This window comes from Xyrauchen texanus, chromosome 33 (genome assembly GCF_025860055.1).
Source record: "Xyrauchen texanus isolate HMW12.3.18 chromosome 33, RBS_HiC_50CHRs, whole genome shotgun sequence".
In the NCBI taxonomy this organism is placed as follows: Eukaryota; Metazoa; Chordata; class Actinopteri; order Cypriniformes; family Catostomidae; genus Xyrauchen; species Xyrauchen texanus.
In genome coordinates, this window is record NC_068308.1 from 19,780,341 (window position 1) to 19,799,116 (window position 18,776).

General features: G+C 37.8%; 1 protein-coding gene across 6 annotated transcripts in view; it reads right to left on the reverse strand.

The window, feature by feature from the left end:
• Nucleotides 1-18,776, reverse strand: part of mrtfab (myocardin related transcription factor Ab) — a 39,280-nt gene that overhangs the window by 16,046 nt on the left and 4,458 nt on the right. For 5 of the 6 annotated variants that reach the window (XM_052102538.1, XM_052102535.1, XM_052102533.1 and 2 more), the window contains exon 3: nt 16,040-16,238. In XM_052102538.1, the coding sequence (XP_051958498.1) occupies nt 16,040-16,163 (124 nt within the window). In that variant the 5' untranslated portion in view covers nt 16,164-16,238. Of the gene's footprint in view, nt 1-12,387; nt 12,728-16,039; nt 16,239-18,776 lie in introns of those variants that run through there. The other variant, XM_052102539.1, reaches the window with a different exon arrangement.

Consider the following 18,776-nt stretch of genomic DNA (forward strand, 5'->3'; position numbering starts at 1 on the left):
GCCCTCTTCCAGAGAACCTGGCCTGATTTTGTAAATCAATAAGACACTTTTAAAGCCAACACTCTCTCCTCCTTCTTTCAGCCTGTCACAAGAGCCTAGATAATTCAGTGGGAAACCTGGAGAGTGGCACTGATAACAAATCAGGTGTCCCCAAGTCAATGTAAACAACTGGGTTAATCCGAGAGCCTGTGTGTCTGGGGTCTTAATCAAGCATGCCTCTTGCTGCCTGTCTCCAAAGCTCCCAGGCCTGGCACAGTTCACAGGTCAACCAGTGCTCGATCTTGGCTCTGTAGCAGCAGAGGGGTGATCTTACCACTATGACAATAGAAATATCAGGTCTGGCATGCTAAGATTTGATATAAAATCCCATGTAGCTAAATTCGATGAGAATCCAATTTTATTTTTAAACACACCAGGGGCTGTTTTACAAAAAAGTTCTAAATGTTCTAAAGGAGATCTTAACTGAAATCAATAGCATTGTAGTACTTGGGATGTCTTTGTAATTCCATACCATTATTTACACTCTAGCAAGTATAATAACATCAAGGCCCACCTTCTTTAAGGCTATGATATGCATGTCTGTCACAGTCCAGCAGCACAGCCTGCTTATCTTGACCATTTCTGATTGGCTGATCCTCAAAAGAGGAAGTATCAATTTGAAGGCAATGGTTTGTGTCCAGCATGTTTGAATCCAGTGTTGAAAAGTGTCTGTGTATGTCTCAATCAAAAGCACCAAGTCAAAACTGATATTCCATCTGTGGTTCAAAATTGTGAGAATTACAGATGCAAGACTTCTTTAACAGGTTTAATTGTCCAAAACAACATTGCTATAATTACAGCGTTTCAAATCTCAGAAATGAAGAACAGACGGCTTCCACTTGGTTTCTTCCTCATCTGAAGGTCTGATCCTCTGTTTTGTCCTCTTTCGTTCTTATGCGTGGATATAGAGGCTCGGCTGCTGCATGATATTGTCACACAATGGAAGACAATAAAACAAATGCATAAATGTAAGGATGGCAGAGCCTGCTCTGCACTCAGCAGAACACATTGACAGAGAGCAGCATGTCTCTCACTCTCAGACATAGAGGAGGGTCCACTTAGTGCCAATAACTGCTTACTTCGGTTCAGCTGTTGCCTCTCGTTTATACTCTACAATCTGGACAGACCCCCATTCACCCCCACATCTACATTTCACCCAGCCACTCATACAGAATACAGAAAACACAACAATTATTTTATTGTTGAAATTGTTTTCAGAGTTGCGGTAATGTGGTTATGTTCCCAAACAGAAAAAAACATTTAAAAACTCTGTGAAATTGCCCATCTTGGTGAGGTATTAATGTAAATACAGTCAGTTATGTCTAAAGTAAATGTAAAAAGACAGACAAAAAGTGGATTTGTATCAAAATATTGGACTTGAGGTGTAAATTCAGACTATTAGACCTGCCACGGTCTAGTATGTCCTTAATATTAAACAAACAACAACAAGAAAACCACTCACTGCTGTTGGCTGGATAACTTTAGTAGCATTAAAAACATTTTATTATGTACAGTGAATATCAGTAATTTATGTAGTTTTATGTTACATTTCATTACTACATTCCCTTTATTAATTGCTTTTAATTGCTTTGTTTTGTTGTTTTTATTTGTTCTATTACATGTAATTTGTTTACTTGTTCAGAATAATTACTTGATGATTTGAAACAAATTAGTATATTTTTGTGGTATTAAAGTTGGTTTTGAGAATCGTCATACTGCTAAAAGTATCGGAATCAGATCAGAATCGGAAGCTTGTAAATCGGAACTAAATTAGGAAATCAGCCCCCTGACACAATTATATCTAGTAGACATGATAAGACTATATCCAAATTAATACTTTTTTTGTTAATTGCATGGATAATTTTTTCCTCAATGTAATCAATTTCATTGATCTTTTTTATTTTTCGAGTGCACCCTCTAATTGGAGATGCTAATGGCCAACATACTCTCGCATTGCGCTCTGAAATGGTGTCATACAGGGATCTTGGCAGTCATGAGTAGAGAAATTGGAAGAAAAGTTGTCACAGAAAGAATTTAGGTCTCTTTTGACCTTTTCTTTCTTACTGGGAGCACACACTCACCAACAATTCTCTGTTCCTTCAGATTGTTGGTGAACCCCTCCCTCCCCCTGACATTCCCTAGCCTGGGTCCTCTCTCAGATTTAAATAGTAAGGCCAGCTGGCCAAAAGGCTCTATATTGAGCTCAGTATCACCTGTGCAAGCACTGGATTGGGTTACTCACTGCTATTCCTCTGCAAAGGCGCTTGCAAACATGACACACACACATTTTCTGTCTTACAAACAGCAAAAAACAAAACACAATCTAAATAATGGCAATTGTAAATATGGAAATATCTGTCATCATTTAATCACCCTCATAATGTTCCAAACACATAAGGACTTACTTTTCTACATAAAATGTAGAATAGTAGCCTCGGTCACAATCACTGGATCTTTTTTGCATACAATAAAAGTGAAAAGGTCTGTCATTAACATTCTGCCTAACATCATTTGTGTTCTACAAAAGAAAGGTAGTCATACAGGTTTGGAAGAACATGAGGGTGAGTAAATTATGAAATAATTTTCATTCTTGGATGAACCATCCCGGTTTATAAAGTCCAAAACACTCTGCACTTAGTAAATGCATTTTTTGGTCACTGAACTTCTCAATTTCAACATGCAAATACAAAAGCTAAAGATAAACACTATCAAAGAACCTTTCTTAACTTTAGGGAAATGAAGATGTCTGTGTATCAATACACAAAATTTCAGTTCATGTACAAACTTCACTGAAACAAAAACATTACCATGATCTGCCCACAAGCTCACTGTTGTAATCATTACTCAGTGAGACTTCACAGCAGTGGAAGTTCACTGACCATAACAGCTCAGTACTGTGAAGTGTAGACTGACCACAGAGGAAGCCTAGTGCAGCCTTTGCTAAGCCCATAGCACTTCACAAATTACAAAACACCACCTTGATCAAACAAAGCATGAAGAAAATTAAGTCAAAGTTCATTAGACACCTACAGACAGAGCTAAATGAGTAATGTCATGTAGTTTTTTATCAGAAGCAATGCAAACAATCTGTTATGAATGTGAGAGTCATTACTGGTTGATGATTATAGGAAATGCCCAGATTAACCTGGGTGTGGCAACGGACTGACATCATGGTGACATTACTTGTAACAGCCGTATTTGTTTTTGTATTTATAAAATTGTCATTTATTGGTTTTAATATTTTGTAGTGCTGTCAGTTGATTAAATCGCAGATTTTAAAATGTTATTTTATATATACGTTAGTAAAACAATATGTATCAATAACGCTTTAACATTTTTCAAACAAAGCCTTCCACAGTATAAAGATATAAATGCACTAAAATAGCACCAATTCAAGTAACATAAAAGAGTATGAATTGGAGAATACAATTTTCCAACTTGATTATAATAGTAACCTGGTCGAGACATAACAAAACATTGCTCATTTGTATTTACACATCCCACAACTTGTGTTATCAAACCCTTGGCCCGCCCCTGACGTGCAGTTCATGTCAGGAAAGCAGGCCTTCTGTGGCTAACTATTCTTGACATAATACTTAAGGGGACCCATCTGGACTATTTTGAATTATTTTGTAAATAAACATGAACTACACAGACTCTTTGACCACTGCCATGTATCTCGCCAGTTTTAAAAGACGCGGTGTTAAGCAATGCTGCATCATTCAGCTGCTGCCTCTTGCTGTTTTGAGCACATGGATGCATTCTTTCGGCCATCTGTGCTATTTTTAATTGTTGGTCTATGTAAACATAGGATGTCAATGACGATGGATGTCTTTGACCGTTTTGGTGCGCGCGTCATTTCACCTTTCTTTGGACTATGACGCATTTTTTCCAGATCATCTCAGAATGAATTGCTTGTGAACAGTCGTAACATGATTCAAGCTTTGCTAAGCAACTGTTATTGAATAATGGGGCTGTTAAAAAACTATTCAAATACGTAAGTAAACCAATTCATTGATGAATATTTCAAATGTCATGACTGTTTGATAGTTTATGATGCTGAGTGTTAACAGTTGAAAGAACTAGTCCCCCCTTAGGTTGCATATTCATTGCAATGGGCATTAAATCTCATAAACACTCATCTTCCACAGACTCTGGCTATCCCCTTTGCTGCAGCAATCATGAAGTCATATTCTTGATTTGCATTAGGGCTTCAACGCTAGCGTCAAGTGCCACTGTCACAAGTCTAATCTGGGCTTGTTTTGTACAACAAATAGCGTAAAGGAATCCTTTCTCCATAATTTGATCACTGACTTTTGTGTGTTTTGTGGTGTTTGCGTCAGTGTAATGACTGCAGGCGGACACATTGCAAAGTTCCATCACAAAATGTATATGCTTGTTTATGCTTTATTAACGTAAATGCGTTAATTGTGATTAAGAAAAATGTACGTGTTAAACTTTTTAAATTATTCACATGCATTAATGTGTTAACTTTGACAGCTCTAATATTTTGAGATTAAATTGTAATTTTTTACAGAGCTCCATTCATAATCTCTAATTGTATTAATATTATGTCTGTTATCCATTTAAAAAAATATAATCAAGTTGATTATGCAATAAACTGATTTATTAATTGAAATAACTGCAAATAATCGCATATATCAATATTTGCTGAGAACAGCCCTCTAAGGAAGGTTGTTTATGTACATTTTATTGTTGTGGCAGATGAGCAAAGCATTCAATAGACTTTACAAAAAGTGGTTCAAAAACATGTTTTCTGGTAGGGTTGTTAAAGCTTATTGTAAAGCAGTTCAATGGAAAGGAGGAGGCGAGAACCGGCTTGGCAATGTAAATAACATTTTAATGCTAAACTTAAACAAAAGGCAAACACACACACACGACGGACATGTCCGTAAACGATCCCTCTCTGTTGCACCACCGTAGCCTTAATTAGCCTAATAAGGGACCGGGTGTGTATAATCATGACCCGGCTCCGCCCTCCATCCTGTTACATTCCTCCTTCGTTCTCTCAGGCAGGGGAGCCCCCGGCATGACGTACACCCCCCCCCTCTTTCCCAGGGGGAGGGCGTCCCCTAAGCCCTGTCTGCCGGCAGGTCATCCCCATCTAACTGGATGAGGGAGGGGACAAGGGGAGGGAAACAGAAATATAAAAAATGGGGGTTACTTCCTGTAACAGTGTAGTACCCCCCAAAAAAACACTGTAAAATTTAAAAGGGAGGGAAAAGGCCAACGCAGAGCGGCAGTGAGAGAGAGGAGAGAGAGATGAAAAAAAAAATTTACTCACCAGTTCTCCGATACGCCATAGCTTGTTCCTTGGCCACTCCTCCACCCTCTAACAGACGACAGCCACGCCTCTCCGGGCGGATCGGAGGCAGTCCTCCAGCACCTGGAGGACGGAACACCCGGTGGTTCTCCCGCTCCAGGCAGTCCGCAGCGAGCCCCTCCCTGCTCGCGGTCGGCCGTCTCAGACCCTGCCGCGTTTCAGTGGCCGGTAGGGGACACCTCCGCCCCTGGCAGCAGCCCTGACCACTCCAGGCGGTCGGTTAGGAGCCCCTCTCCCGGCCGTTCCTCCGCTTCCAGGTGGCTGCTTCATTGGGGTGGATGGTAGTGGCGAGAACTCTACTACGGTGTATACCTCCTCCTTCCCGGATTTCGGCACCAGTGTAAAGCAGTTCAATGGAAAAGAGGAGGCGAGAACCGGCTTGGCAATGTAAATAATATTTTAATGCTAAACTTAAACAGAAGACAAACATACACACGACGGACATGTCCGTAAACAATCTCTCTCTCTCGCACCACCGTTCGCAATTGGCCTTTATCCCTCTCTGATGCTTAATTAGCCTAATAAGGGACCGGGTGTGTATAATCACGACCCGGCCACACCCTCCGCCCTGTCACACTTATATTGGTTGCCATGCTTTAATGAATCAAACATTAGTCAGGCGATATTGTGTTTACTGACTGGGAAGTGTTCAATAGGCCCCTTTTCCTGTGAAGTTACTGTAACATGTCAATTGTTCTAAATGAACATGCTCAATTGACAGACCTAATTGAGACAGATATTTAAATAATCAAAACATTTTCACAGTCACAAAACTGAGAGGTTCATTTTGTATTACATTCACCCTGATCACAGAAAGCCTTTGCTCAATATAATATCCCAAAATCAGTTTTTACATTCCTCTTTCCACATTGGTTCCTTTTGGAAATTTAAATATACTAAGAAATTTAGCACACCAAGGTGTTTTCACAAGTAGAAGACAAAGGCAGGCCTAACACAGTCGTAAACCCTGACTGAGGCCCACAAACACAAAGTCATAAATCTTACTGATAAAAACCGTGCCAAAATCAAACAAAAGGAGTACAAAACGGACTACAAATCCCAAGAAGCCTTGCTCACTTTACAACTGTGTGAAATTCCAAAGGATTGAACTCTCAACTCCTATTGGATGAGGTGCTCAACAGAACGCCCCTCAACCATGATGTCATCGGGAGTAGAAATACCTCTGAGGTCCTTCTGAGCATTGCTCCCAGCAACTTTGTGTGCCGTACGTAGACGCAGCTCATCACTGTACTCTCCACAAGAGTCACGTCCGCCATTTTGTGCGCGTCACTCCTCTCTCTCTCTCTCTCTCTCTCTCTCTCTCTCTCTCTCTCTCACACACACACAACTAAACACACATTATTTTTGGTTACTATATCTAATCAAGTCACTGTTTAGTTTGTAGCTGTAAGTCGGAAGTTTATTTACAGCATTGTATTGATTATTAATTGATATTACTGCATCAATAAACTTTGTTATATTTCAAAGAGAAGTGTTTTGGTTTGGTTTGCATACACGTGTCAAAGGCTGGCTGGGGATGCCAGTGCTCGGATTCAAGCCTTCATTGGTCCCTTTTGAAAATGTATGTTATCCGGACGTCGATTATCCTAAGAGAACAATCTATTATTAAGACTGTTATACTGTCTGGTTATTAGTACCTGATTCCAGGGTGGTGCCCCGGCGATATTAATCCTTATTAATATTCTATTGATTTTGATCATTGACAATTATCTTTGATTATTGTTGAATTTGAAGGATCAATAAGCAAGTGTTAATTCTAATCAATGTTCCATTAATTTTAATAATTAATGATTATCTTCGATAATAATTAATTTTCTACTGAATTTGATAATTGATTGTTGTCTTTGATGATTGTTGAAAGGATTATAAAGCTAACATTAATTCTAATCAGTGTTCTATTGATATTAATAAATGATAATTATCTACGATATTTATTAATTATTGCTAATAACCAAACCCGCTCCTAAACGTAGAGCCCTACAAAGTTCACACCACATTTTTCCTTTCTGCTTTCAATCACTTACTTGAAAACAACCACATTAGTCACCATTGCTTAATCTTCAGCACTAGCCAGAAAACAGGTCCTAGAGGATCAATATTTATGCAGTCGTCATTTCTACACTGACGTAAGGGGCCTCTGTGGCAAAAAGTCATCAAACCTCAATGCTGAGCACATGAGGCAAACAAAAACAGGATTATACAGCAAGTCTCCTCAATTTGATCCAAATTGGGCATCGTTAACAAGTGTTTATAAGAGTGAAAAACAGAAGGAATGAGAAAAAGAGTACATGGAAGATCAGGCAAGCAGTCTGACTCTAGTAATATAAGCTGCCAAAGTGCAAAAGGGAAGTTAGATTGAGCTCAACAAATGAGGTTATGGAAGGAGAGAGAAACAAGTGAAAAAGCGGTTCAAAACTAAGAGCTCCAGTTTTTGCGAGCATGTTACATAACTTCCATCTGAACTAATTTCATCCAAACCTCTCTACCTCCTGCCCTAGTTTCTAGCATCACCATTAATCATGACCCTTGGAAGTTTTATTTTGTATTTCTACACATTGTTGCATCCTGTTGTTATAGCAAACATACAGCATTTTGTGTGTACAATGTTCCACCACTTCAGAGCTTAACATATTTTCTTCATCTGACAACATTTCAGACAACATTTAGGTAGACACCCTGACACAATACACATTCGTTTAAGCTTGAAAATCACTGCACTCCTGCCTGAGTATTTAACTATGGCCTGTCACAACATGTTAGCCTGTTAGAGGGGATTATCTAAGTTATGTCACACTGATCATTAACACTGATAAAGTGTCCTTTTCAAAATCTCTGTCCCTTTGTTCAAACTAAATTGGAATGCGACTTCACACTTTATTCTTACCGTTTTTGCTGCTTCCACAGTATTTAAAGAGAACTAAGTGCAAATATCTACTAAATTCCTAAAATGTTAGTTTTAGAGATGGAATGAGGAAAATGAAAACATAGGGTTTAACTGGGTAATAATTTAGTGCTGAAAGGCGTTCTCTTGTATGTAATGATTTAGTTAAAAATTCAATTAACATTTAACAATCGTTGATACTTGAATGAGTCACTGGATGATATCAATTTAGACGTAGAGCTGGACAGACAAAGCAAAGCAGTGGATAGGAGTGGTTCACTCATGTTTCTGTGTTTATATAGTTCAGAAGTAAAAAAATAATGAATAATTAAAACAATAAAACTAAATGAAACATGTTCGTGAGATCCATCCGTCTATATACAGTATACACATGTATGTGTGTGTTTCTTCCCTTTCATGTCCCAGCTGTTCAATTATATTACAACTAACAGATTTCAGCTTTTATTTCTTTCTGTTATTTATAGGTCACATTAAAACTAACAAGGAAACTTTTTACCATGCCTTAATCATTTATTTTTAGGTACTTTTCAAATGCCTTTTATTCATTTATTTGATTGTTTTTGCCTTTTCTCCAAACTCAGACTTTCAATACTGAACTATGAAAATCCCCAAAAAAATGTTTTTACATGTTTAAAAGTATGATTATCCAAACAAAGAGTAAAATAAACATAAATTATTTTAACATTTACTGGGTGATTTTTTTTATTTATTTTTTTATTATAACTGACCCAGAGTATCAAAGTTTTGGCCCTAATAACTTTTTCAAAAGTCAGTGTACTTGTTAATTAAGTAGACAAAAGTGTCAGTGAATAGCATGCTTGAGATTAAATATTAGACAAGTGATGTTTGAAGAAAACATAGAAAAATCAAGGAAAATACCACTTGTGAGCAGAATATTTGTATTGGGAGCAAATTTCATATCAAGCTGTAATTTTGCCAGAATTATGCAAAAACAAATTGTGAAAACATTATTTAATTGAGTGCATTAAGGATATTTAAAATGTTAGCTATGAAAGTTTCCTTGTGAAACAAAGGAGTTGGCCATTTTATAAAAAATGTAATTTCCACCACAGAATTCTACAATAAAGAATTTAACATGTGGTGAAAAAGATACTGTGGTGATAATTTTAAAATACTTAAAACCAAGTACATACACTATTGGACACTGTTAGTAGTTCATTTTAAAAGATGTTCAAGAAACACCAATATATGGTGCACTGTAGTCAGCAAACACGAAAAGACAAAACCTCAAATGGCAGAGAGGGGCTGAAAGGATGTCTAGCTGACAAAGCACTTTTCATAGCTCAGGGATATGAGTGCATTATTGGTTCTGGCATACTGTACTAGAACAAATCAAAGCTGCACTGATATAATCTTATAAAGGGTGCTTTATTACTGGAGGTTTTGTCAGTGCATGCCTGTAAGTGCATACTTCTTTCTCGACAACAAAGCCTGACAATTCTGGGAACCTTCCTTGCTCCTAGAATTCGTCTTCATCCTGTTGTCAGCTTAGACTAATTTGCCATGCTATCACTGACATCACAATAAGCATGGTGTATTTTTTCCAGTGTTATTATTTGCCTGACCTATTAGTATGTGAGGGGGCCTTAATAAACTACTGAAGGATTAAGACCAGCTGAGGGTCTTGTCTAGTTAATGCAGAGCTATGGGTCTCTTTCCTCTTTTGCTCCCTCCCTCCATCCTGTTATGTTCTGGGCCAGTGTAAGCATGCTGGATTAGAACTTGGCACACATCCCTAAATGTTACATAACATAGAAATCCTCCCAGCAGAGGCTAACAATTATAATATACATTAGCACATTTAGGTCTGAGTAATGACCTCATGCTGTATTTATACTGTATAACAATAATAATGCAAAATGCACTTTGACATGTAAATCATGCATTATTATGGGTATTACTAACTGTCTAAATCTTCAAGGGGTAGTGGCCCAAAATTTATCTGGACACTTTTGTCACACCTAAAAATGTCTGAATGTCATTGTATTATAAACTGTACAAAATCAAACCGAATGGAATCTGCAAGTACTTGATGCAAGACCATTTCTCAGAACAAATTTTATTTTTCTTTGCTATTTGTAAATTAGTTTAATTATTTTGGTCTCAAGGTTATTTTTAGTGGATGTATGAAGTAAGCCCAAACAAAGTAACCATGGGTGTATTTCATTACATTAACTAGGGACATGTTTCATTAATCCAAATACTTTTGTCTTCTTTTTTTAACAATATATCTTTATCTTATGATTTGAAACTTACAACCTTTATTTGTAAACAGTTTTGTCTGGAAAGGATTTATAATATAGTGCCATTTGGTTTGATATTTTGTAAAATAATGCAAAGGCATTTAATACATTGTAAAGTTTGTTCCCTAATTGCAGTGGGACTGATGATGACCTGAGAGATTCAACTATCCATTGGTTGTATTTAAAGGTCAATGTTAGAATCGCATGGTGACTTGTACAGAGACTACCAATGTGGATCTCTCTATCAAATAGTCCACATGAGAGAACAAACGCTAAACCTGAAAATGAGTTAATGTGGAGCATTGTAAGATCTAAGATCTTACTTCAAGGCACCTCCATCTGGAGGAGGGGGCCCTCAAAGATAATCAATCTCTCTTTACACAGACGTTTGCCCAGACATCTGTCTAAATCTCTTTGTCCAAGGTCTGATTTATAGTACCGTATCAAACATGGGACTGTAACTCAATGTTTCCGTATTTGGTTGAAATAGACTTTCTGTCCCCAAAAGGCATCTGTTCTGAACTTCAATGCCTGAATCCATGGAAGAATACAGCTGGTTTTAACAACAGAAAGAGGGAGAACTCCTATCCATCATTTACACACCCCGCCCCTTCCAGCTGGAGCAATTCCAAGGTGGGCTCTCCACACATATCCGTTTCTATGGTGTAGCAATATTTTGGAGAATTTATAAGTCAGGCAGCAATGGAAAATAATCTAAAATCAATCAGTAAAAGGAAGTGTGCTTTGGCTCTCTGAAGTCTTAAGGGGGTGTGTCACAGTAGAATTAATGTATTTTTAGCAGATCTTTAGGTAATGTACAGTACTGTGCAAAAGTTTCAGGCACTTGTGAAAAATGTTGCATAGTAAGGATGTATTCAAAAATAATGACATAGTTTTCATTTACCACTTATGTCATACAAAGTTCAGTAAACATAAAAAGCTAAATCAATACTTGGTGTGACCACCTTTGAATTTAAAACAGCCCCAGTTCTCCTAGATACACCTGGACAGTTTTTCTTGGCTGTAGGCAGATAGGATGTTCCAAGCTTCTTGGAGTATTTGCCATAGTTCTTCTATTTAGTCTCAATTTCTTCAGTCTCTTTATGTAATCTCTGACACAATATTCAGTGGGGGGCTTTGTGGGGGCCATGACATCTGTTGTAGAGCTGTTCTTCTATTCTAATCTTTTCTATTTGCAAAAGTAATGTTTGGGAGTCTAACATCTATATTTCCTATTGACACACTAAAGCTGAAGATATAAATAACCATCTTAAGACAAATTGTTCGTGAAACATCTTATGTGCCTAAGACTTTTGCACAGTAAATATAGATTATGTTCTTCAGAAGTTCAATGCACAACTGAGCATCTTGAAAAAATAGAGACCAAAAGTTAATTTAAACGTACATGAATTGTACAGATGCATTCCTGACCATCTGTATGATTATTTTAGCATTTCCATATGGGAAACCTTAGCCCGCTGTGATTTCCCCATATCCACAACATTGTTTCACAGCTTCAATTGTTCAAAACCTGATACTGGCAAACATGCACTGCTTTTGCCCAATGAGAAAGTAAATGTTGGTCTAGTAACACCTTGGCTCAAGCACCAATACATCCTGTGCAAAACTTCATAAAATGCGGGCTTAGCTATTAAAACAAAAAGTAGTTAAACCACAACCACAAGCACAGTTACCACACCTTCCACTCACCTCCACTTCATTCAGGCCTGACTTCATTCACAACAACAATTATCAAACTCTAATAATAAAACAAACAAAAAAATAAAACAAACAGATCTGTACATTCAGTGCTGTACCTGGATGAATGGCCATATCCTTCCACTGAGTACAGTCACGACCTCCACACTTTAATAATCCATTTCCAAATCGGACAACATTTAGACAGTCCTGTGCATGAAGTTTGACTGAACACAAGGTTGGTCCGTAAGACAATTCCAAAAACTGCAGGGTGTGTCTGTATGCCCCTCACCTTCCCATGCTCTGACTGAACTTAATCTCTTCAGTGCTGGCGTGTGTGTGCACACCATAAAGAAGTGGGTGTGATAGTAAAAGTGTTTGTCTCTATGCGAACAAGTTTCTTCCTTATTACTGGTTAAGTGCTGCTCTAAGGCTCTGCTTTCAGCTGTGTTAAGCAACTCTTCGTTTTTCCGCTCCTTGAAGCGTTTATTTTTTTCATACCAGAGGAGATGGGAGGAGAAATCAGGAACTTTGTGTCCTGACTTGAGGTCATTCGTTTACTACAGAAGTAAATGTCTGCAGACTGCTGGCCAACACCAAAGCCCAAACATTTCAGATAACCTTTGGCCCCACCAAACCCTGCCCTGTCATTCTCTTCAGTGCCTGCTTTCTGAGAGGCAGGATTTCTGCTCTATACACGAAGTTATGCAATCAAGTCTTCAGGAAGACTGTCCTACACTGTTCCCCCTCTGGCCTCCATTCCCTCTACAAAACTCTTGTACTTCAAACAGTTCTTAGCGACTAACATTTACTCTGTTTGCACATTCTTATGTGAACTGTTGCTTGAAATTCCAAGACTATAAAGTAGAGAAACTGTCCTCAATCTGACAGCAGTTATGCTTTTATTTACAATACAGCTATATGTGGCTTTCTAATGGCAAACGCATGTTTAAATATTTAATTACAGTTCTGCAATCAATGTATTACAAGTGCAAATGGTTGTAACAGAAAAATACTGTCAGAATACTGCAAAAATCAACTGCTGGTTGCAAGTAACCCCTTAAGTTAAGAAAACCCTAATAGACTCAAGTCCTTGATCATAGTGAATCAAAATTGTGTAAGCCCCATAGAACAACACTGATACTTCACAGGATGTGTAAAAATCTTGGTTTTAAAAATATTTGGAGACTTTTGAACCCATCAGATAGGGATTATACGTTCTAAGATTTATTCTAGAATATATTTTTATATATATATATCCAAGTCCCTCATTTCATCTGTTGTTGATTGCTCAATTGGAAACATTTCAGTCTTAGATCACACCCTGGTGAGTTTAGAGGTGTTGCCACATATGGAGAAAAATAAATCATATAGTTGCCGCTTAAATGTATCCCTTTTGCAAAATCTTTAATTCCAACAAATGTTAAAGACTGAAATTAATCTTTATATGGAGACCAACTGGTCCTCAGTATCTTCTGTGGGGGTGGCTTTTGGGAAGCATTTAAGGCAGTTCTTAGGGGTCGGATCATACAGTATGCCTCAATCACCAAAAAATACAAAAGACAGGGAACTCGTGGAGTTGGAAGAGAATAAATAAATAAAAAATCTGATTGACAATTTTACCTCATAATTTTCATCACCCCTACATCAGAGAGAAAAATGAGTCCGACTAGAACTTGGCCTCAATGTGATGCCGGAGCTTACAGGGTCTCATACTATCATTTGCTAGAACCTCTTTGCAAAAAACACATTGTGGCAGCGGCGCATCATCGGGACCGGTCCACAAAAATACCAACTTTAAATATTCGTGATCATACTTCCTCCGTTATTTTGCTTGGCCCAGAATCTTCCTCCTCTCCTGTAGACTTTTGTGTTGTAGACACTACAAAGTGATCCATTTTGTAACACGCATATGCATAACACGCACTTTAACACGCAAGCTAGCAGGACAGATGTGTACAGACATGAACCGTTATGTTTTTTTCCCCCGCACTGCACCTCCAATGGGGTCTCACCAATTGAAAACCTCTGGTCTAAATGAAAACCATTGGTGACAATAGCCTTACAATTATAACTAAGTCTCCTTTCCCAGTTTAATATGCAGAGACAGCTTTAAGTAAGCCATTCGTAGGTTAATTTCCCCAAAAAGTGTAACATTGTGGCTCTTTGGTGCTTTCCAATATTCCTCTATTTGTTTTGAATGACCCATCCAGCCCGACACAGCAACAATGGTTAAACCAATTATGTGAGTTTGGGGTGGGACTATCTGTTTGTTTGACCAATGGCTCGGAATTAGGTTTAAAAATAAAGTGTATTTTTGCAATTTCATTTGTTGACGGTAGTGTCGCAGAAATCTCTACAGCTTTCCGGAGCTTCTTGCAACTGGGCCAGTATCATTGAGGATTAATGACTTGTTTTCCAGTCAAAATATCTAAAAATAAAAAACTTAAAGCAAGATCAATTTAGCTGATTTTACCTGAACAGATTTCATGTGTCTTGAAAGTGTGTTTTGTCTTGGTGCCCCAATATATTTTTTCAGTTGTTTAAGACATAAACAACTGAAAAACAAATGGGATCTGCCAGGAACACAAGATTTATTTACAGTCAAGATAGATTTTCTGAAAACAAGTGTTAATATCAAAGTTCTGCTTATCAGTTTAATTTATATTAGTTTAGATATTTTTACAATAAAACAAGGTAAATACTGATGATTTTTGTTCAGTGAACGTAGTTACAACACAATGGAATAAATGCACTGATTTCCAAAAACTTAACTAAGAGCACTTCTGCAGGAGAAGAGAGAGAGTTTCTGCATTAACATGTCTGTTACTACCCACCTAACCCTCAATGAACTGTAGCTCGGGGGGCTGAATGGCGTAAGAAGGGAGTGGTGTCTGGAGGGCATGAGCTTCTGAGGTGCTGTTAACAGGCAGATGGGACTTTTATGCTAACTCTTGCTATTAGCTAACTCTTTATTAGCGTTCCTGCAATTCTGGAATGGCAGAGTTAAAAAAACAAACAAAAAAACAGCCAAACACAAGGCCAACCATGATATCTCACAGCAAACATTATATAATATCCCCCAGAATTTTCTGGATGAAAATTTAGCAGCAAAGTCTTTTTTCCTTCCATCTGGTGTGAAGTCACAGCACGCTGCAGCGTCTATCTGCCTGCTAGCTGTATTTAATCTTTACTTCTCTAAGCTTCCTGGAAGTCAAACGGAGTGTCTGCTGTGTATCAGACATGCCTTTGAAGTGTCCTACTGTGTGTCACAAAGCATCAGCTAAAAGGTCATTCTGATATTTAGGCTAATAACTCTTTACAGACACACATGCTAAGCGCATGGGTATTCATTCAGTTAATAAAATAAAAAATTGGGCATTACTTAACATAATGAATCAAAGAGATCTGCATGATACCTTTAACAAGGGCTTGTTCAGAATGTATTTGCTCAGAAATACAGGCTGCCACATTTAGCAAACATAAAAATAATTTTTATTCGTGAATCAGCACTGAAAATGGCATAGAAATGAGGAGGGTTTGAAAAAAGGCCACACTAACAAAAAAGTACCAAAAGTACTTAGTGTTATTCTTTGAAGTACCTTGCAATACCATGGTGTGTGTATATACTGTATATATACACTTACATACTTCCAGTCAAACATTTGGACACACCTAGTCATTCTTTATTATTACCATTTTCCACATTTATAATAAAAGATAAATGTAAATGTGAATATAAACAGTGTTTTGCTAATACTGTTAACTTACCATTCTTCCTCTCATTCAGAGGCAGTAGACTCGGTAAAGACTGCAGGGAAAGCTCCTGCATCTCACTGGTCACTGCTTCGCTTTGAGGACTGGGCACAGAGCTGTTCCCTACGGCAGGCACCATGCTGCCAGTGCTTAGCTCCTCCCCACTCTTGGCCTCCTGCGCTGCCAGGGTGACAGGTGGGTGAAGCCGTCAGACCTGTGACAGGTTAATTACAGAGACAAGTCTGAATTAGATACATTAGATACTGGAACACACCCCAGACAGGCATAAAACAAAGATACAAAGAATGTCATGCTATGCAGAGTGAGAACAAGGGCTGTGTCTTGTTTCGAAGGCTGCATGCTAGGTAGGACGCTTCCTTTGAAGGCTGCAGTATACTGAGCGTCCTCCTGAACAAGCATTGTTTAAATGAGACGGCCTTCCTAGGACAAACCGAAATGTAACATGGTTGCTATGACAGCACACCACTCTTTAACAAGCACGAGCACTTTAAGTGAGAAGGGTACAAAGTCCCTTTAGAAGGGAATGTATGAGGTACATTTTAGGAGAGTATAATGATGATATAATGATGTAAACAGAAAAGAAAATAGATTTTACAGGTGTAAGTTTAGTCTAATAATTTATTTTAATTATATATTAATATAATTATACATATTATATACTCAGCACCCATCTACTATGGTACTTAATCTTTGGAATTAACATTACTTGTTTTTGAACATCATAATTACAGGCAAATTGGCATAATTGTTTTAGACATTTACATTGAAGCAAAGAATTGTGGGTTGTGAGTGCCCACGAAGTATACACCTCATGCTTCCTCTGAATTCCTGTGAAAGGTGGTCGCATTTGAAGGCTGCATTTGAAGTGTCACTTGCTTTTCTGAAACGAGGCAGCCTCGATGACATATGCGGCCGACAAATGTGACCTCTGGAGGAAGCATCCTTCCAAACGAGACACAGCCAGAGTGTATTACTGGCATCCTCTCTGATGGTATTAAAGACCCCATGAAATGGCTCGACAAGCGCAATTTTCTGTCCTGTGCAGACTAAAGGTGGGCACGAGTGCTTAAGTACTCAGAAGTGACTGCAATGATCGATCAGAAAAATAACGATCGATTAGGATCATGCGTGATGTCCAAAATCCAGTAACAACTATACACAAACGTGTCACTGGTCTTAAGACAGGCCTTATTTTTTATGTTTGAGATACCTTGTTTTAAATGCGTAATTCATCCATTGTTAAATTGCCAAAAGTTATCAACTCGTAGGTTAATTTGGTGTGCAAGCAACACAATCAAAATATTGTTTGTTACAGCTGTCATGTGAACCTGTTTTGTTTCAACTAGGGATGTGCATTAATAGTCGAAATCTTGAGTATTCGTTCTGCAATAATTATTAGAATAGTAAAAATACTATTCGAATTTCACAAAAGTTTACTTTGCCGGCCATATATACAGTGAGATGCATGTTATATCCTGAACACACCAACTAAAACTTGCAGTTATAACAGAATCCACTGGGTGGCGCTGTTGAACGAAGACACAAGTTGATCACATTTGAAGAGCAAACAGTTCTGTCAGTATGTTCAGACAAACACCAAAAAGTGGGTTTGCGATGTGGCTTACTGCGAGAAAGCTCCTGTTTAAATGTATTGGATATGTGCAGCTCATCAGAAAGCAGCATACCCTTAGCAACGTAATCTGCTGCGATGCTTTTGTACACAACAAACATGGCATCCGAGAAAGACTAAGCTAGCTGAGGTAAGGGACATTCCATCATTTAAACTAGTGTGTATAAATGAGTATAGTTTACCGAGCAAGTGATATGCTTGTTTTTCTCAACAAAAACATGAGATACAATATAAACATGATAACTATTTTATGTTGAGAGTTTATACTTGTCCTGTACGTTAAATGTGTCAGCCTATTTTATTAGCGGTTTCTTTGTCTTTGCGTGAGCCTAAATGTTTTCATTCTATACTTTTTGGTTTTCATGCATTGCTTGTTTAAATTATTATTATTATTTTTGAAAAAGGACATGATATAAGCTCGTTTAGGATGTAATTAGAAGCTTGTCTCAATCTTTATGACTTAAAAAAAAATCATTTTTACAACATCTCTTTCTTAATTAATTACCTAATTTGAATACAAAATTATTGATGAATCCCTAGTTCAACCAATATAGACCTTTGTCATGCCTGTTTTGTCACTTGTTCTATTCATGGCTTATCAGTTAATTGGTAAATTTGCAATCCTTCTCAGGAATATTCGATATATCGCCCAGCCCTAATAGGTGTACACTAGCATATAGATGACCTCAAAGCAAACACACAGGGACTAATTTCTAATTTTGATTTCATTGGGTCTTTATAGATCCCGTCCGAACAGTGCAACATCTACAGTATATATATTTTGCAAGAACACAAATAAAGATATTACACCCCCAACAAATGACCATGCTGAGCAGATTTTGAAATTCACAGCACATTTTCCATGCAGCCCTTGAGAACAGAAAAACTGTGCCTTATTTTCACTTGCTTAATTCAAACCAGGGAAGGTAACATGGTCTATAAAGCACAAGCATACTCTCCGAACCGAACGCTGCAGAAGGTGCATAGATAGTTAAGGTGACTGTCCCACCGCAAGTTTAAACTTGTGCGTGAACCATTGAGCAAAATCGGAACTCAAACATTCTCAATGTCTTTCAATATGTCTGTATTATATTTTCACAA